The 16,069-nt window shown below is 37.1% G+C and overlaps 1 protein-coding gene across 1 annotated transcript; it reads right to left on the reverse strand.

Moving 5' to 3' along the window:
* Nucleotides 1-1,388: 1,388 nt before the first annotated feature.
* On the reverse strand, nucleotides 1,389-15,730 carry LOC112511124 (outer envelope protein 61). Its single transcript, XM_025116582.1, has 11 exons — nucleotides 15,348-15,730; nucleotides 13,060-13,290; nucleotides 7,474-7,530; nucleotides 7,230-7,358; nucleotides 6,852-6,929; nucleotides 6,649-6,719; nucleotides 6,387-6,436; nucleotides 6,104-6,299; nucleotides 4,518-5,073; nucleotides 1,977-2,120; nucleotides 1,389-1,720 (listed from the first exon to the last, which is right to left on the reverse strand). Exons 1-11 carry the CDS (start codon nucleotides 15,441-15,443, stop codon nucleotides 1,574-1,576), a joined length of 1,755 nt encoding a protein of 584 aa, XP_024972350.1. The 5' UTR covers nucleotides 15,444-15,730; the 3' UTR covers nucleotides 1,389-1,573.
* Nucleotides 15,731-16,069: the final 339 nt, after the last annotated feature.

The following is a 16,069-nucleotide window of genomic DNA, read 5'->3' on the forward strand; positions in this document are numbered from 1 at the left end:
GGGTGCAACATATCTTGTTGAGGTTGCCACTAATCTCATCTTTGAGGACAAGATTTCCATCATCCAAAAGTTGTGCCACCGGATTACTTGTTTTTATGGCTAGTTTAGAAGATCGAGATGACCAAATTAAGGTAAGGTGCAAGAATCGGTGCCGTATTTGGAAGATGCAACTTAAAGATTAAAGGAAAATTTTGTGAACTGTATCAAATCACAGTGTATCAGGTAGTCTTTATTTTATGAACTGTATCACAATATGCAATTTCATTATTTTCCTATCAAAAGGTGTATCACAATGGATTTGATTTTGTTTTTATGGTTTGAGTTGGTATCATAGTTGGTATCACAATGGTATCACAGTATATCACAATGGGTATCACATTATATATCTTTGTGATTACTTGGTATCTGCCGGAATAATGTTGGCCGGAGATTGGAGGTCAGAGAGAGGAGTTTTTTTAAAAATACCTAAAATGCCCTCTAATTATAATTTTAACTCAAACTATCATAATTACTAATTTCCTTATTTATCCGTTGATTTGTGGTTGAGATTGCATCTCACAATTAGCACAAACTAATCAGTTATCCATTGAATGTGCCCCTATATATATATATATATAGAGAGAGAGAGAGAGAGAGAGAGAGAATGATTCAATATAAACCATGCAATTCTTACAAACTATATAAACCAATTAGTTGAGATATTTATGAAAATGATTATATATTAATGTATAGGGTTGGATTTTATGTGATGAGACTAACATGTTTTCGTGAGACCCGTGAGACCACATTTTTACACTTGAAATTTCACAGCAAAACATTGTGAAGGTAAAAAAAAATTGGAACCTTCACATTCACATCAGTGTTTTAATACACACACACAGGTCTCACAAAAATAGATTGATCTCACAAGATCTCAAGTCTTAATACACACACACACACACACATATATATATATATATATATATATATATATGTACATATAACGCAGGAAGGTTCAAACAAAAACGCTAACTATTTATGAAAACAAGAAAAAAGTCGTTTATGTACAAAATCACATATGATTTTACATTAACATCAAAAAAAAAAAGGAAGCAAACGACTTTTGAACGTGTATAATTTTATACATATATATATATATGTGTGTGTGTAAGAGAGAGAGAGAATCATGTATGATCTTGTACATGTATTTTCTTAAATAGTTAGCTTTTTCGTTTGAATATGTCCCAGGTATAATATTAATTCATTACAAGACTGATAGAGGGCCCGGTTTGGATTTTAAATGGCTTAACGGTTGGGAAGGCCGGTTGGCGAACAGTTGTGGTTAAACCAGTACTGGATCTTGTTGCTATGGGATCATTAACACTCCTGGTAAGTGACGACACCAATTCGCCGAGAGAATAATTATTCAGGTAATTCTTATAACTTATTCCAACAATTCATTATCAAAAAACTAAAACATGATTCAATTTTCACCTCAAGAAAACAAAAAATAACTTGTTCTAATCTGTGCATTCCACCCCAAATTACGTTGAAGATAACATGCTTTCCAGTATCCGTGTGTTGTCGATTAATTTTAACTGCCAACGTAACCCAGCCAATGGAGAAAGATTGCGAAAACCAGCATACATAATGCCATAACCAACCCCTGCCTCCCTAGGAGCCAATTTTTCGTTTTTATAGCACCTTCACCAGCTCGTTGTATTCGATCTGCCCACTTCATCTGTAACAACATCAATAAAATACATAAAAATTAAAAGTAGAGCGGTTGACCCCCGGTTTATGAAGTGTGTGAAGGACATGATGAATTTTGAAAAGCTAGTTACAAGTAAACAATAACACAAAAAAGAAAAGAACAAAGCGTGGGACCAACGGCATCAACCAAGTCCTTCAAACCATTGTGGGTTTAAAACTCGTAAACTAGGTGTGTGTTTCGACCACATGAAAAAGAAAAAGAAAAGGTATCATGGGAGGTTTACCATTCTATCCAGGTTCTCCGGTGACAGAGATGACATCGCTTGTTGAGCTCTTTCTGCATCCTCGCGAGAGAGTTTAACTCCAAATTGTTGACTCATGTTTGCCATCATGTCAGGGCTCATATTTTTCATCATTGATGACATCATCTGGCAATAAAAGATGGTACTTATAAATAATATACCACTAGCATGCTTTGAAATATGCAACTTGAGCAGTGTAGAATTAGGGTTATGAGGATGTAAATATCGAGATAATACTGAATATATATATATATATATATAACACAGAAAACTAAATGGCTTTTGCCCGATGGTATCAGTCGAGTCTCTACAACCTTTAGGTTGTGCATTCGAGTCTCTTTAGAGACATGGGCATGCCAGTTCATTGACCATATATATATATCACAATCATTCATTTGTATGGTATGCACATGTGCATACAAGTAACTATGCAGGTGCGAATATTACGCACATGTGGATACGGTACAGATGAATGGTTATTACGGTGTTCCTCAGATTTTCATTTTTTGCGGTTTTTCCCTTGAACCTAACCCTATACATACATACATACATGCATACATACATACATACATACATACACATATATATATGTGTGTGTGTCTCAATCACAACCATCTGTATAGACGTTGATAGGATGTCAAAAATACATGGTGCAACCATGGCACCGATCCAAAAATGAGCCACACACATGGTAATCGGTCGGTGGTGATGACAAATCATAGGACTGGAAAATGATACATCTATTTAGAGTTAAGAAAATAAAAGCAGATAGTTATTCCTTCAATGGAAGAAAACGTCAATGGTTAAGGTGCAGCATTTAGCACAATATGACTTGTGTGACTTGAGTTACTTCCAATTCCGTGTCCATGTATTGATTAGAAAATGAAATGAACAAGTCTTCTAACTATCGTACTTGTAGTTTTGTGTAAACATAACCATTGTCCTTGCTAAAATGCTTAGGAAACAATAACAAATGCCAGAACAAGCAATTCTAACTATCGTACTCATAATTTTGTTGCAAAATAACCATTGACATGGCCCAAAAGCATTAATTTTGGCATATTTTAGTGCTCTTTTGCATTTTAACAAGTACAATGGCTGTTCATGAAGAACTTGAGAAATGACATCATGGTTAAGCACGTCTTTTCTAACACTTATAAACAGTGAAACCAAATTTAAATTAATATTAAAAAAAAATGAACTTCATTACCTCAGTGTTGGAATAAAAGAAATAAAAAGAAAAGCAGAGGGAGATAGTAGAACCATATAATATTCAAGGGAAAAAACAAGTAGAATATAATTACTAAGACAGGAAATGAGCAGAGAAAAATCATATTTGCACAATACGAACAAGCTAACCACTGCTTTTGACTATCCTAATCCTAGAATATCAAATATAATCAAACATGGTCGGGCAGGCTTCAATGATGCAACTCAAGCGAGAGAGAGAGATGGATTATGAGATGTTTTAGATCTGGCAGAGAAATAAAAGAAGTCTGTTGCACGGGTTCATTTATGGTTCCAAGGTTTTCCAGTGCATCTATTCCAAACAACTTTTCATGATATAACTTCAATTTTCGTAGGTTGTTATATTAGGAGAACATCAACAAAGTTCGGTTTACGATGTTATGTTTGTTTCTTTTAAGATGTACCAAGTATACATAACAAAACATAGAAGGGTAACCCAGGTGCAACAAGGCTCCTCAGCTTTTTTAGGGTTGGGAAGAGAAGTCTTCATACACAGCATTTTCCTTGCATTTTGCAAAGATGCTGTTCTATACCATAACAAGTGACCTTTCTGTCACAAAGGTGTAACATTACTAGTTGCTTCAAGACTCGCACTACGAAGCCAAAACATACCCAAATTTCAAAGGTCTTATGGCTAAAAAACAACCCATGCAGACATGAATAAAACAGATTAAAAAATAAAAATTGAATTTCTGAGTTTTTCTTCTTTCTTCTATTAAAATTCAGTGGATTCAGGCCGACGTAAAGGACTTTGAGGCTGCAACTTTAATACATGGTAACCACTGGATTCCCACTTGGTACAAAATCATGTTTTGATCTTTCCTTCAAAGTAAATGATTTTTTTTTCCGAATTCCCCCACCCCCAACCTACCCACACCAGGAATCGAAGTGTATAGCAAATTTAATTGGTTTTACATCATTGATTCATGGTGTGATATTTCGATGGGTTTTAAGAAACTGCGATTTGTTTTGATTGAAAGGAAATGATGAAAAAGGTAGATGCGAAGGAAGGTCGAGAGGAAGGACTGAAAGGAAGGTAGAAGTAAGAGAGAGTGTGTTTCTGTTCTATTTAATCAATGAAGGGCCAGAAAGGACCAAAATTTGAAATGTTTGTATTTTGGTCAGATCATAACATTTTCTAGTAGTTCCCTATGAAATAGGTCTAGCCACTAACTTCTTACTTCATGCCAATCACCCTCCGTGTATACAAACAGAAGTTCTATCAATGCGCAATGTTTATCTCTTGATGCAACTAGATTGAGTTAGCTAGTTTACCTCACGCATGGCTGGATTCTTCAGTTGTTCCCGAATATCAGAGCTAGGGCTAGGGAAGCTTGGTTGAGGTGCACTTCTTGAATTCAAAAACCCTTGGGAAGGATAGCTCTCAACATTATTTCCATTATCTGAACTTCTCCGACTTTCTTGGCCTTCTGAAGAATTATTCCTATTTGACTGTAAACCACCCTCTGCTGATGATGGATATTTCCCATTCAAAGATGACGCCATTTCGAACATCTTTAGGAGCTCCTCTGCCGGCATCTTACTCATCATATCATTTGCCGTTTTAAGCATGTCAGGTGTGACATTGGGTATGCCTGACCCATGATTAGAGCTGTCAAAACTGGAGCCTGTGGAGCTCCTATTCAACAATGGGTTCTCTCCCTGGAAGGAGCTAGCCATTTGAAGCATTTTCTGAAATTCTTCAGGTGGCATCTTGCTAATTACATTTGAGGCAGTCTTCACCATATCAGGAGATATGCTTTCAAATTTCCCACTACTCAGAGATGCCATGGTTTCTGGATCAGCTTGAGACATGAAGTTCTGAAAGGATCTATTCAACACCAAAAAAAAAAACATCAATAAATGACATTTACTTGAGAAATGGAACAAAAACCGGAAGTTTGTGAATTCCCAAATGTATAACTTTTCTTTGTGGGGAAAACAATTGTGTTTATTTGAATCTCAAAGAGACCCAACTGAGGCTAACTTGGAGGGAGGCAAAGTACCATCCCTTGATTACATTGAAAATGCTACACACCTTGACACATTCAAAACCCATTGATACATTCAGAACCCACTGAAAACCTATCATCCTAACGAAAAACTAACACATTCAAAAATATAACTCATGGACAAACAAAAAGCTAACAAGTATTGACCATTTGGAGAACCGCTTTTAATGTGGATGACACCTCCATCAGTTTGGTTTATTTATCTAGCAGATATCTAGACACATGAGCATGCTTATCTGCAAAAGTGCCTAAATAATCAGGAATACCTCATGGATATTGGTATATTTACACACTGGGTGGCACCCCAAATGGAGATAACCCCATGCTTGAAAACCATTTGAATAGTACTACTGATAACAAAAGGTCCCCATACTTGACTAGGTGAATTGATAACTAGTAATGAGGTCCCCCGTGATTAAAAATGAGCACCCTTTGCAGGTCAGGGTATGTATTCTCTGTGACCTGCAGAGGGTTTCTGAAGCCAAGGATGATTATGCATTCTTGAATGAACCATCTAATTAGTCATATTTAATTTAAGGTGAAGATGCTAATCCACGTGACACTGATAGTTGTGCATAAAGCTTGTTTGCAATTATTATCCACAGTTCAAGTGAAGTGCATATAATGCAAAAACAAATGAAGATGATCATGCGGAATGTGGTTTGCAGAGAGTTTCTTCTCAGCATGGTTGGCCGATGATTACTTGACCTAAATATTAGTAAAATAATCCAAAACAATGAATGATTTTGCATGTGGCTAATTGGCAACTATGACCGACATTACCAATGGCACAGCATATATCATCTGAAAAGTTGAAACAAATAAGATAAACTTATAATGCAAGCAGACCTGATGGATTCTTTGTCATCCTTTAGAGCCTCCAGATATTCCGGCTTGGTTGGAAAACAAGCACTAGTGTTCACACTTTGACTGCTCACTCGTTTACCAACAGCTTTTTTCCTCTCAGAAAATTCCGAAGATGAAGTTTGATGATTCTCGGATAATGGAGTTGGCTCTTCATCAGTAATTTCCTCGATTCTTATGCCTATTGAAATACATAAAAGTCTTAGCAAAAGGACATAAGAGCATGAGTTGGTTGATACAAAATTTGACGTCAAGGAAAACAAAATACCTCCTGGTGCATCCTCATCACCTTGTTCAGTTAATCTTTCCTTGGCATCCCTGTATCAGTATATAAACAGATCAGGAATCAGGATATGCACAGGTGGACATGAGTCAGAATTGAATATCCCAACCTGTAGCATGTCTCTCAGACTAATAAGTTTGTGAAATACAATAAACGAACAGGTACGTACCTTGACACCATGCTTGTGATCAAATTATACAGTAGTTATAAGGAAAAATACAAAACATGCAGGTTAAAAGTTGTATACCTTAAAACATCTGCGATAGTTTCATCGTCAGGGGAAAATTCAAGTGCTTTAGACAAGTCAGACACAGCTTTCTAAAAGTTTAAGAAGTCAATCAGATAGATGCATATGCTAATAAATCAGAGACATCCATCACAAAGGAAGCTTAACATAGGCGACATAATCTTTAATCCCAATTAAGAGTCACATAAGAAAAGATAACTCACTTCTAGTTGTCCTAAACTTTTATATGCTTGACCTCTCCTATAAAGAGCTTTGACATTCCTTGCATCGCTTGCCAATACCTGAAAATAATTCCAATTGTTCATTATTTTACTCCCAGTCTCCCACGCTAAGAAAATTACATTCTATGCCATAAATTCAACAAGAGAAAAAATGGACAATCATGATAATCCTCTTGGAAAGGAGGGGGAAAATTATGTTCCCACTTCCCACCTTCAGGAGTTGTATCTGTGGCAATAAATTACCTAAAACTCATCAAAAATATTCATTGCTGAAATTATCCAAGGTTAGGAATATCTAATGACATCAAAATCATATATAGAAAACAAGATATGATTTGATTGACCAACACCTGTCCGTACCTCAGTACCTTCTTCTATGCACTCATCATACTGTCCCGTTTTCAAGTAACATGACATCAAATTAAGAGAGCATGCGAGGAGGAGAGTTCCACCTTTAGACACAGGAACGCCTTTTAGATTATTTTTTGCCTGATTAATGTAAAGAAAAAGATAAGAAATTACTTTGTGAACTTACAGCGAAAACTTCATATGCAAAACCCAAAAACAAACTCACAAGAGTTCAGATTTCAAATGCTGCACTTACCCGCATATACTTCTCCAAGGCATCTTTAAACCTTCCATGACTGTGAAGTTCATTCCCCTGCCAAAATGAAATCAAAGACACATGTTAATGCCAGCAATTAGAACAAAGAAATCACTAGCTAGACAATTGTCATCATCCTATTATCAGGTAGCTTGGGACCACATCGAGAGCCTCATTTTTCTTTCAAATTTTATTATTATTATTTTATCAAGGAAGTCCTCAAGGGGGTTTTGGAATAAGTTCAAGCAGGGTTCTCATACTTTGGGTGAAGCCCAGATGACCAATTGCCACCGTTTAGGGTACATTGCACCAACTTTGTCTTCTCATGTTTTCAACTCTATTCATGCTATTAAACAAATGTCTAAGCTGTTAGTTGATCGATTGCTTTGGTAGAAGTCAATGGTGTGTAACTAGAGAAACACAGGATAATTTATTACAAGAACATCTCCTATTTTCTTTTCAACTTCTCTACAATCATGTAGTTCCAGAGATGATCTATGAAACACAAAACATTTGCATTGAGATGTGGTAACAGCTGCTACATATTAAACATTAAGGCCAGCTCATCGTACATGAAGTTGATGGTGACAAGTATCTTGCTTAAACATACAAGTAAACAGATGGAACATTCAAATCTGTTAGTTATAAGAGGTCAAACTCCAGAGTAACATCAATGTCTTTAGAGTAAATGCTTATGCAATGGAAGCAAAAACAAGTAACCAAAATAAAAAGGTGATGTGAAACTGATCTAGGGACTTGAGTGAAGAATACAGACTAAAATAGAAACGTAAAATAATATAATGCACCCTCATGATCCAAGAAGCTTGTCTAAGCGCTATTTCAAGTCCTACACTTTAGAGATGCATTATCACTTCTTGAAAGTCATACCAGAACCTATTTCAAGCAGGGGATAATCCAGACAGAAAATCAAACAGCATATTAATTCCAGATACGGTTCAATTCTCACTAAGCAGTTCCCCAACTAAAAGCAGGAAGCACAAATTTGTTGTACACTGATGCCCAAAAATCGGCTGGAGTACTTAAATTAACCAAAAGATTACAATTTCCACAGGCTTTCGAGAGGCCTGGTATCTCCCAAAACGGTTTTCAACTCAAAAGAATTCACCAAAACAGAATCCCCTAAACTAACAGCCACCTATTTTATTTATATTACCCCAGCCAACCAACTCTCTACCCGCCTACCAAAATTGACCAATTGACTTCTATACCCCCAACACACACCTTGTCCTCAAGGTGGAAAAATAGAAATACCCGGTTCAAAAGCATTCTATCAACTAGTGTTGCCAATGGTGGTGGTAATAGCGGTGGCAACGGCAGCAGCAGGGTTTCCGAAGATCATCTCCCAAGCAAGCTCTCCCGTTAACCAATACCCCTACTAAGGAGAGAGTGGTGACAACGGTGATATCGTGTGAGGTGGTTATTCACTAACTCAACCAATCCCCTTTGGCCTTGATCTCCTTTTTGGGTTGGCGGTTTTCTGTGAATGTCACTCCAGAAAGTTCTACCCCTGTTGAATCGGCTTCTAATCAATGTAATTTCTCCTTTTCTCTCCCTGTCCAAATTTTCTTCTTTCGTCTCTTTCCTCTCATCATCGTCTTCATCATCAGAATGCTCTCCTTCAATTGCTTCCTCATCCATAGCCATTCCATACTCAAAATTCAGATCTAATTTTGGATTCATGTCTGGATCTGATTTTGGATTCCTTTTCGGATCTGGATCTGATTTTGGATTCATTTTCGGACATGGATTTGGACTCGGATTTGGATCTGATTTTGGATTCATTTTTGGACATGGATTTGGATCTAAATACGGATCTGGCCTCGGATTATGTAAGCAGAAGTGAAACGAACAGACTGGGCAACATTCTTCTTCAAAAGGTTCATGACTTCACCAATCACTTCAACTCCACTGCTACAACAACTGCGGCCAGAGAGTCGAATAGGTCGGGAAGAAAGAGTCTGAGGTTGGGTTAGACGAGCTGACATGAAGAAATCTATGGCTTCCCTGAAATTCCGTGCCGATATGAGTATCAACAAGGCAATGTTTGCTGCAGAGGACATTTGCAACATGTTTGATGCTAAAGTACAGGGAATGCCAACAAGAAGAAAGAGGAACACAAAGGACACTTCTTGCAGAAGAGGCTAGCAAGAAGCGAAAGTATGATGATCAAGAGGATTTGGATGCTACTGGTCCTCAAGATCATCATAAAGGGGAGACATCTGCACCTACCTATGTCATTCCTGTCGTGCCCATCTCACAAGTGCCATTTCAACAACCTTCTTCTCAACAACAACCATTTCTGCCTCTGTGTTTGGGCTTGACAAAGAAGAAGAAATTACAAGGAAAAAACCAGAGGGGCAGTTGGCCTCTACTGATGAAGACTCATCGTCCAGCTGTGGGTGAGTACAGTATGCCCCTGTCAAATGGGAAGGCCAAAGCATCTTCTGCTGCTCCCAATATCAAATCAGTCAAAGCGGTAAATGTTCAAGAAGTCTCTTCTGACTCTGAGCTAGAAGATGACCTACCCCTCTAAAGACAGCGATCCAAGCCTACTTCTGCTCCATCAACATCTGTACGACCACCACCAACCAATGATTCAAGTGTTCCATCATCTTCTGCTCCAACACCGAATGTACCCTCCACCTCTGCTCCTCCTCAAGTCACACAAGACAGAGTTAGAGAGGTTATTGAACAAATGGAAACACTAAGAAGACAACCACGCCCAAATCCAAAAGCCAGAGAGCCAAAGCTAATGGAAAACATCCAGTGCTACCTCCACAACAATCAAGATCAAGAGGTGTATGTGTATCTCCAACCAAACATCCATCCTGATGTTCAAGAACATATCAGATGGAGATTTGTAAGAGATCACACTCAAGACAGAGATAAGGTGTGGTTGATAGACGAAATCAGAACTGTGTTGGATGTCAAGAGAAGAACTTATGCATATAAGGAAATTGTGTATGCAGAATACACGGTTGAGAGGGCTCATGGACAAATATGTCAATTCAATGACAATGACCTCATCAACCTTAAGTCGCATGATCTGGAACCGCTCTTCGAGTTCACATACCAGAGGATCGAATGGGGGACGATCTACAACATTGCCAACAGCAGAATAAGGGAGGTGATGGATGAGCTGGTCAGATATAGAAGCAAGATCGACTTTCAGATCGCTCTGGAGCTGGCGGTTACTTCACCAAATGAAGAGCTTGATTGCATTAATGAAGTCCCCTCTGCATCTGTCATTATGATGCCAGAGTTGGGATTTGTCTACAGGAATGAACACAAGGACAAGCTCTCATCAGAGTCGAAGAAAATTCCAAGTACTCCTCTGAGACTCTAAAATGGTTGCAAAGGGCTTTCATTACTACCCCAACTAACCAACTCTCTACCCGCTTACCAAAATCGACCAATTGACTTCTATACCCAGGGTATAACAAAATTATCGGGACACCATTGCGCAAACCTGATATACTCGACAACAGCAAGAACATATACATAATGGGCCTAGTTCTAGAAACTCCATTTTTAGATTGTCAGCGAAAAGGTCAGGAGCTTCAGATGGCAACATTCATTAAGATTGTTTTTGAAGTATATAATATTTATATACAGCAAATGAATATTATACTCTGTGGAATGACTTTCAAACAGATGGATTATTCACAGAACTTGTTAGGCTTTAGAATATAAGAGCATTTTGTTCATCAAAGAAAATTGTAATTCCTCTTCTTTTGAGGATATGCATGTTTATAGTTTTTTACATAACTATAAAACATACAAATTATCACAAAAATAATAGGAATAAGAATAAGAACAATAAATGATTTCAAATGACAAGATTTAGCAAGAACTTTCTACATAACCTACTTGCTTGTAACCTAGTGTTCCAGATTCAAGTTCTCGTGTTTGAATCTCGAAAACACGCTCCTATAAATTATATACCATTAGTCACATGAGCTTCAACTAACGTACAAAAAAGACACTAGCCAAGTTGAAAGTGTGTTTCCATGATGAGATACGCACACCACAGCTGCTAGGCTGGAATTGGTATATTTCTGAACCACTTACTATAACTATATGACAGCGTGCTGGACCAATCTTACAAGCTGTATTTGGCATCAGATTTCATGTTCTTGTGTCCAATGGTAAATTGGTAGAAAGACTTGCTACTAAAAGGACCTTCAAGGTCGTACAAAATTGCTTGCAAAATTAATTTGTTTTGCCTTGGTAACAATGTACGAGCTTTGGGATCAATTAGTTCTTGAATCACTACAGGCCACCGATATCAATTTAGCCTCCTTAGCAGTGATCAAGATAAGACAGTCCCAAAGGTGTTATCAACATCCTACCATGAGGCATGCTGCTGGAGAACATAGATACTGGTGTTATAGCCAAAACCATTCTCAACTTTCTAACAAAAATCCCTGCTGTTATCAGAACCTTTACATGATGTCTGTCTCTAGCTTCACATACAACATAAAGAATGCCTGAATCCTCACAAGACATTGACAAAAAGAAAGCTTTAAAGGAATAAATCCTGGAAGACATTCACCACTTAAACTACCGTCTCAAATAATAATGAAGGACTTCGCTCACAAAGACTTCACCACATGTGATATAGACTCATGTCAACTCAAATTAGCCATGTAATTATACTTCAGATAATACAATTTTATAAACTATGATGTTTACCAATAGAAACGTTTTCTAGGCGAAGTAATTTATCAAAACCCCTAATAATTGTCATTTATGTACTTCTTGTGCAAAAAAAGAATCCCTGGGTTGTTTAAAATAAATAAAACCAAACAAATGTACTACTATCTCAAGATGAGCTGCTAGTTTGAAGTTCACCCATGATCCATATCTAATGCTATACAGGTATGTGGCCAAATAAATCCAATAGATGGCAAATTTTAATGAATCTAATACAAATTAGAGACATCTGTAAGAAGAATGCTGGTATAAATAATTCACTTCTTGGTCTTCGACCCCCTCATACTAGCACTTATACTTTGAAAAGATTGATTTTGTCCCTCAAAGCGATGTAGTGTAAGAGGTCTTGCATCAGATGGGTTAAAGGAGAGGAAGTACAATAAAAGGATTAACAGTATGAGAATACCATTTCATTGCATGATGTGATGTATAGAGAACGGTTGATTGAGTTTACACCACAAACAATCAGAAGAGAGGGTCACCTAAGTAAAAGATGGGTCATAGAATCTTCAAAAAGGTTGAAATACAAAAGATAAGTAAAAATAACCAACCTATAAAATCAAGACTGTGTGCTATAATCAAAAATACCATAATACAAATCAAACATACAATGATAATAATTCTGGACAAACTTAGGTGCCCACACGAAAGACCTAGGTCCCTAAGTGGGAGGCCTGCACCACCCAGACTGCATCGTGTGATGTCGGATACCATGAAAGGTACTACTTCATGTATATATCTATAAAATACAAGCACATGGAATATATGTGTATGTACATATATGCATGCATTATGTATATACAACTTCGAAACGAATCTAATGGTTGAAATTCGTGAGTTTTAAGGTACCTGTTTTTTCAGCATCTGAGCTGCATTTAATTCATAGCTTAATTGTGCATCTACTCGAGAACGCATAGCAGCTAGCTCCTCTGGTGTTGCATTGGCCATCTTCTCACCTATCTCTGCCATCTCATCTGGTCGAGTAGACTTCAACTGTTCTGCAGCATGCCTCAAGTCCTCGGGTTTCATATATTTCATGCTATCTGTAGCCATTCTCATTAAATCGGGATTAGACATCATCTGCAATTACATATACATGTAAAGTAAAACAATCAGCATTTCGAAAAGCACGAAAACAATCAGTATTGAAGAGAAATTATCAGGAGTAAAAGGGAGATCAATGTGTAACACATAAAACAGTCCAAATAATCATAGAAACAAGGCAAGGGGGTTAACTGTTCAGACTCTCTGTCCAAATTTTATTTGCACCAACACCAACCTGATATGATCCATCAAGAAAAAACTAACTACAGAGCAGGACAGAGAGAGAAAACAAGACGAGATGACAGAGAGAGAGAGATTTTGACTTCTTCTGCCTTGAGAAGTGACTTCGTTAGATCTTCTCCTATTTTGATTTCTCTCCTGCTGTGACTTCTCTTCTGACAACCTCTATTAATCATGGCATAGTCGTCACTTTGTGGTTTGACATTCACGTAACCTCTCTGTTTGATCTTATATAAGAAGACAATCTTATAACAAGAAAATAAAGGTGTTGTCTGCCTTTTGAAGTTTGAACTATTATCATTCGAGGTCGGTCTTCAATTAACTTGATTTCATGTCCCTCACATTTCCCAGGCTGTAAGAGGAACCAAGTGGCCTAGGGCCTTCATAAAATGTGGCATTCAGACTTCCACTTGTTTTCAAACGGTTCTTCATAAAATATCATCAATCCTATATTTTCATGCACCTCCCTGATCACCATGGATGTATAAATTTTTACTTATATACTTTAGGTAAGTGGTATGATATATTCTGAGCTTTGTGTCCCTCAAATGAGTTAATTCTACATCATCATAGGAGAGAGGAATTACAAAAAATAAAACTTAAAAAGAGAACATAGAAGAGAAGCTTAGGTGCATGCATAAGAGCAAATGGTCTTTCTAAGGAGATAATAGTGTCTGTGCATGGGCAGGTGTAATGTATTGAATCCTTTATAGTCCATGAAAACACTATTATCTGAAGTTCTACAAATTCTGTATGTTTCTGCTTCAAGCAGACCTCCCCTAGCCTTTGAAACTATTTAATTAGGGAAACAAGGAACTTCTGCAATTGTGTTTGGATAAATTTTCAGTTAATAATATGAGAAGTTATGACAGTAAATTACTGCTGTAAAACCTCCTCTTAAATGCAATATACCACAAAGGACTTCATGCAACTGCAAAGAACCAACAGAGCCAAATCATTGCCCACACTTGTTACCAAAAACACTAGATAACATCTAACTATAGAGTATAGAGTGACACAAGAAAACAGTGACCTTAGTCAAGATGATGCAAAACACACTTAATCTTACACTTTTGACCCTTCATCAAAGATCTTAACCAGGGGAAGCCTCAGATAAACCAGTGGGCTTCTTCTTTCATGACTAGGGGTGCAGGTTTGACCGACTCTTTTGCAAAACTGCAAGGTAGCTATGCATAAAGACTTCCTTTCACCATGACCCTAGCAAAACCAAGGGCAAAGCCTTTATGCACCAGGGTTTCCTTCCAAAGGTCTTGGCCCGTGCTCTGTGCATTGGTCATTCATAAGTTCTGTTTGCACAACATTCTATGATCCCTATTCCTCTATCTTAAAAAAGGTAAGCATCATTAACCACGAGTATATCTCACATATGAGCATACCTTTTTGCAAATAAATCATGTTATCAAAAACAACTTACACAGTCCAGCATTGCATTTGATTTCTTAGTCATCAAAAACAAGCAGAACAGCAGGACAAATTCGTTGAGCATTATCATATCATAAATCCACATCAATAATGTTCCAAATACCCATCTTTAGCACTTAGAATTCTTTGGAAAAAGCTTGTGGGTCCTGAATTTCGAATGCAAAGGTGAATCTTATTTAGTTATCCGGCCTTCAATATCGTGAAGCTCGTAGCACAACATGCATCAGAAACATCAACTCAAATCAAAATTGGAAAGCATCGGACAACTTGGTATATAGAAAACACAATCACCTAAATCCAAAAATACTTCTCTTTTCCTTTATTATATATTACCTCAAATTCTTCAAAACCAATTATATACTATTCATCGTCTCTATCAAACTATAAATTACTTAAATAAAAGGAAGGACCTGTTGTTGGATCCTGGATAAGTCGGCGGGTGACATACGACTCATCTGCTCTTGAGCAAGCCTCATCATCTCCGGATCCATCATACCAGGAAACATCCTCAAGCAATTTCACCAGTTTCAAAACACAAAAGTAATATCGACAACGTAGAATGCGTTGTTGCCTTCGATCTCACGATGCGAAGCAAGAAATTGAAGAGCTGAGAGGCCTGATGCAGAGGAAAACGCTCGAGTATGGAGACGATTAGCAGTATTAGATTTGATTTGATTTGATTTGATTGAATGGAAGGCCTTGATTCGAATGTGTTCCTGTGAATTGTGGTGTTTTATTTGGTTGAAGGCGCCTACCTACGACAGAACTAATTCCACCGATGCGGTTTGTTGACTTGATCCCTTGTGTTTTCTTGGAAGTAGCATCTGGATTTTCGTGGCATAGATGGTCAAGACTTTGTACCAAAGTCTAATAATTTTGAATAACCCCTGCTTAACAAGCACGCTTTAATTAATCGGTAAAACGTCTTTTGCAAAAAGGAAATGTAATATGTGGTGTTATATGTAATATTATCGATGCTATATTAAAAGCATTTGATAAAAATTATTTAAAAATATTTTTAATATATTAAGTACTATTTATTTATATATATTATTTAAAATTCAAAATTACAATTAAGTAAAATATTTTTTGCAAAAATAAAATGTAATATGTGGTATTATGTGTACACATT

Source organism: Cynara cardunculus, assembly GCF_001531365.2.
Source record: "Cynara cardunculus var. scolymus isolate 2C chromosome LG 1, CcrdV1, whole genome shotgun sequence".
Classification (NCBI taxonomy): domain Eukaryota; kingdom Viridiplantae; phylum Streptophyta; class Magnoliopsida; order Asterales; family Asteraceae; genus Cynara; species Cynara cardunculus.

Excerpts from the sequence above, each read along its gene's own strand:
- LOC112511124 (XM_025116582.1), bottom strand. The coding sequence starts at position 15,443 with ATGTTTCCTGGTATGATGGATCCGGAGATGATGAGGCTTGCTCAAGAG. Across the intron at positions 6,720-6,851 it reads AAAGTTTAGGACAACTAGAA|AAAGCTGTGTCTGACTTGTC; the intron begins GTGAGTTATCTT and ends TTAAACTTTTAG. Across the intron at positions 2,121-4,517 it reads AGAATCCAGCCATGCGTGAG|ATGATGTCATCAATGATGAA; the intron begins GTAAACTAGCTA and ends TTTTATTGCCAG.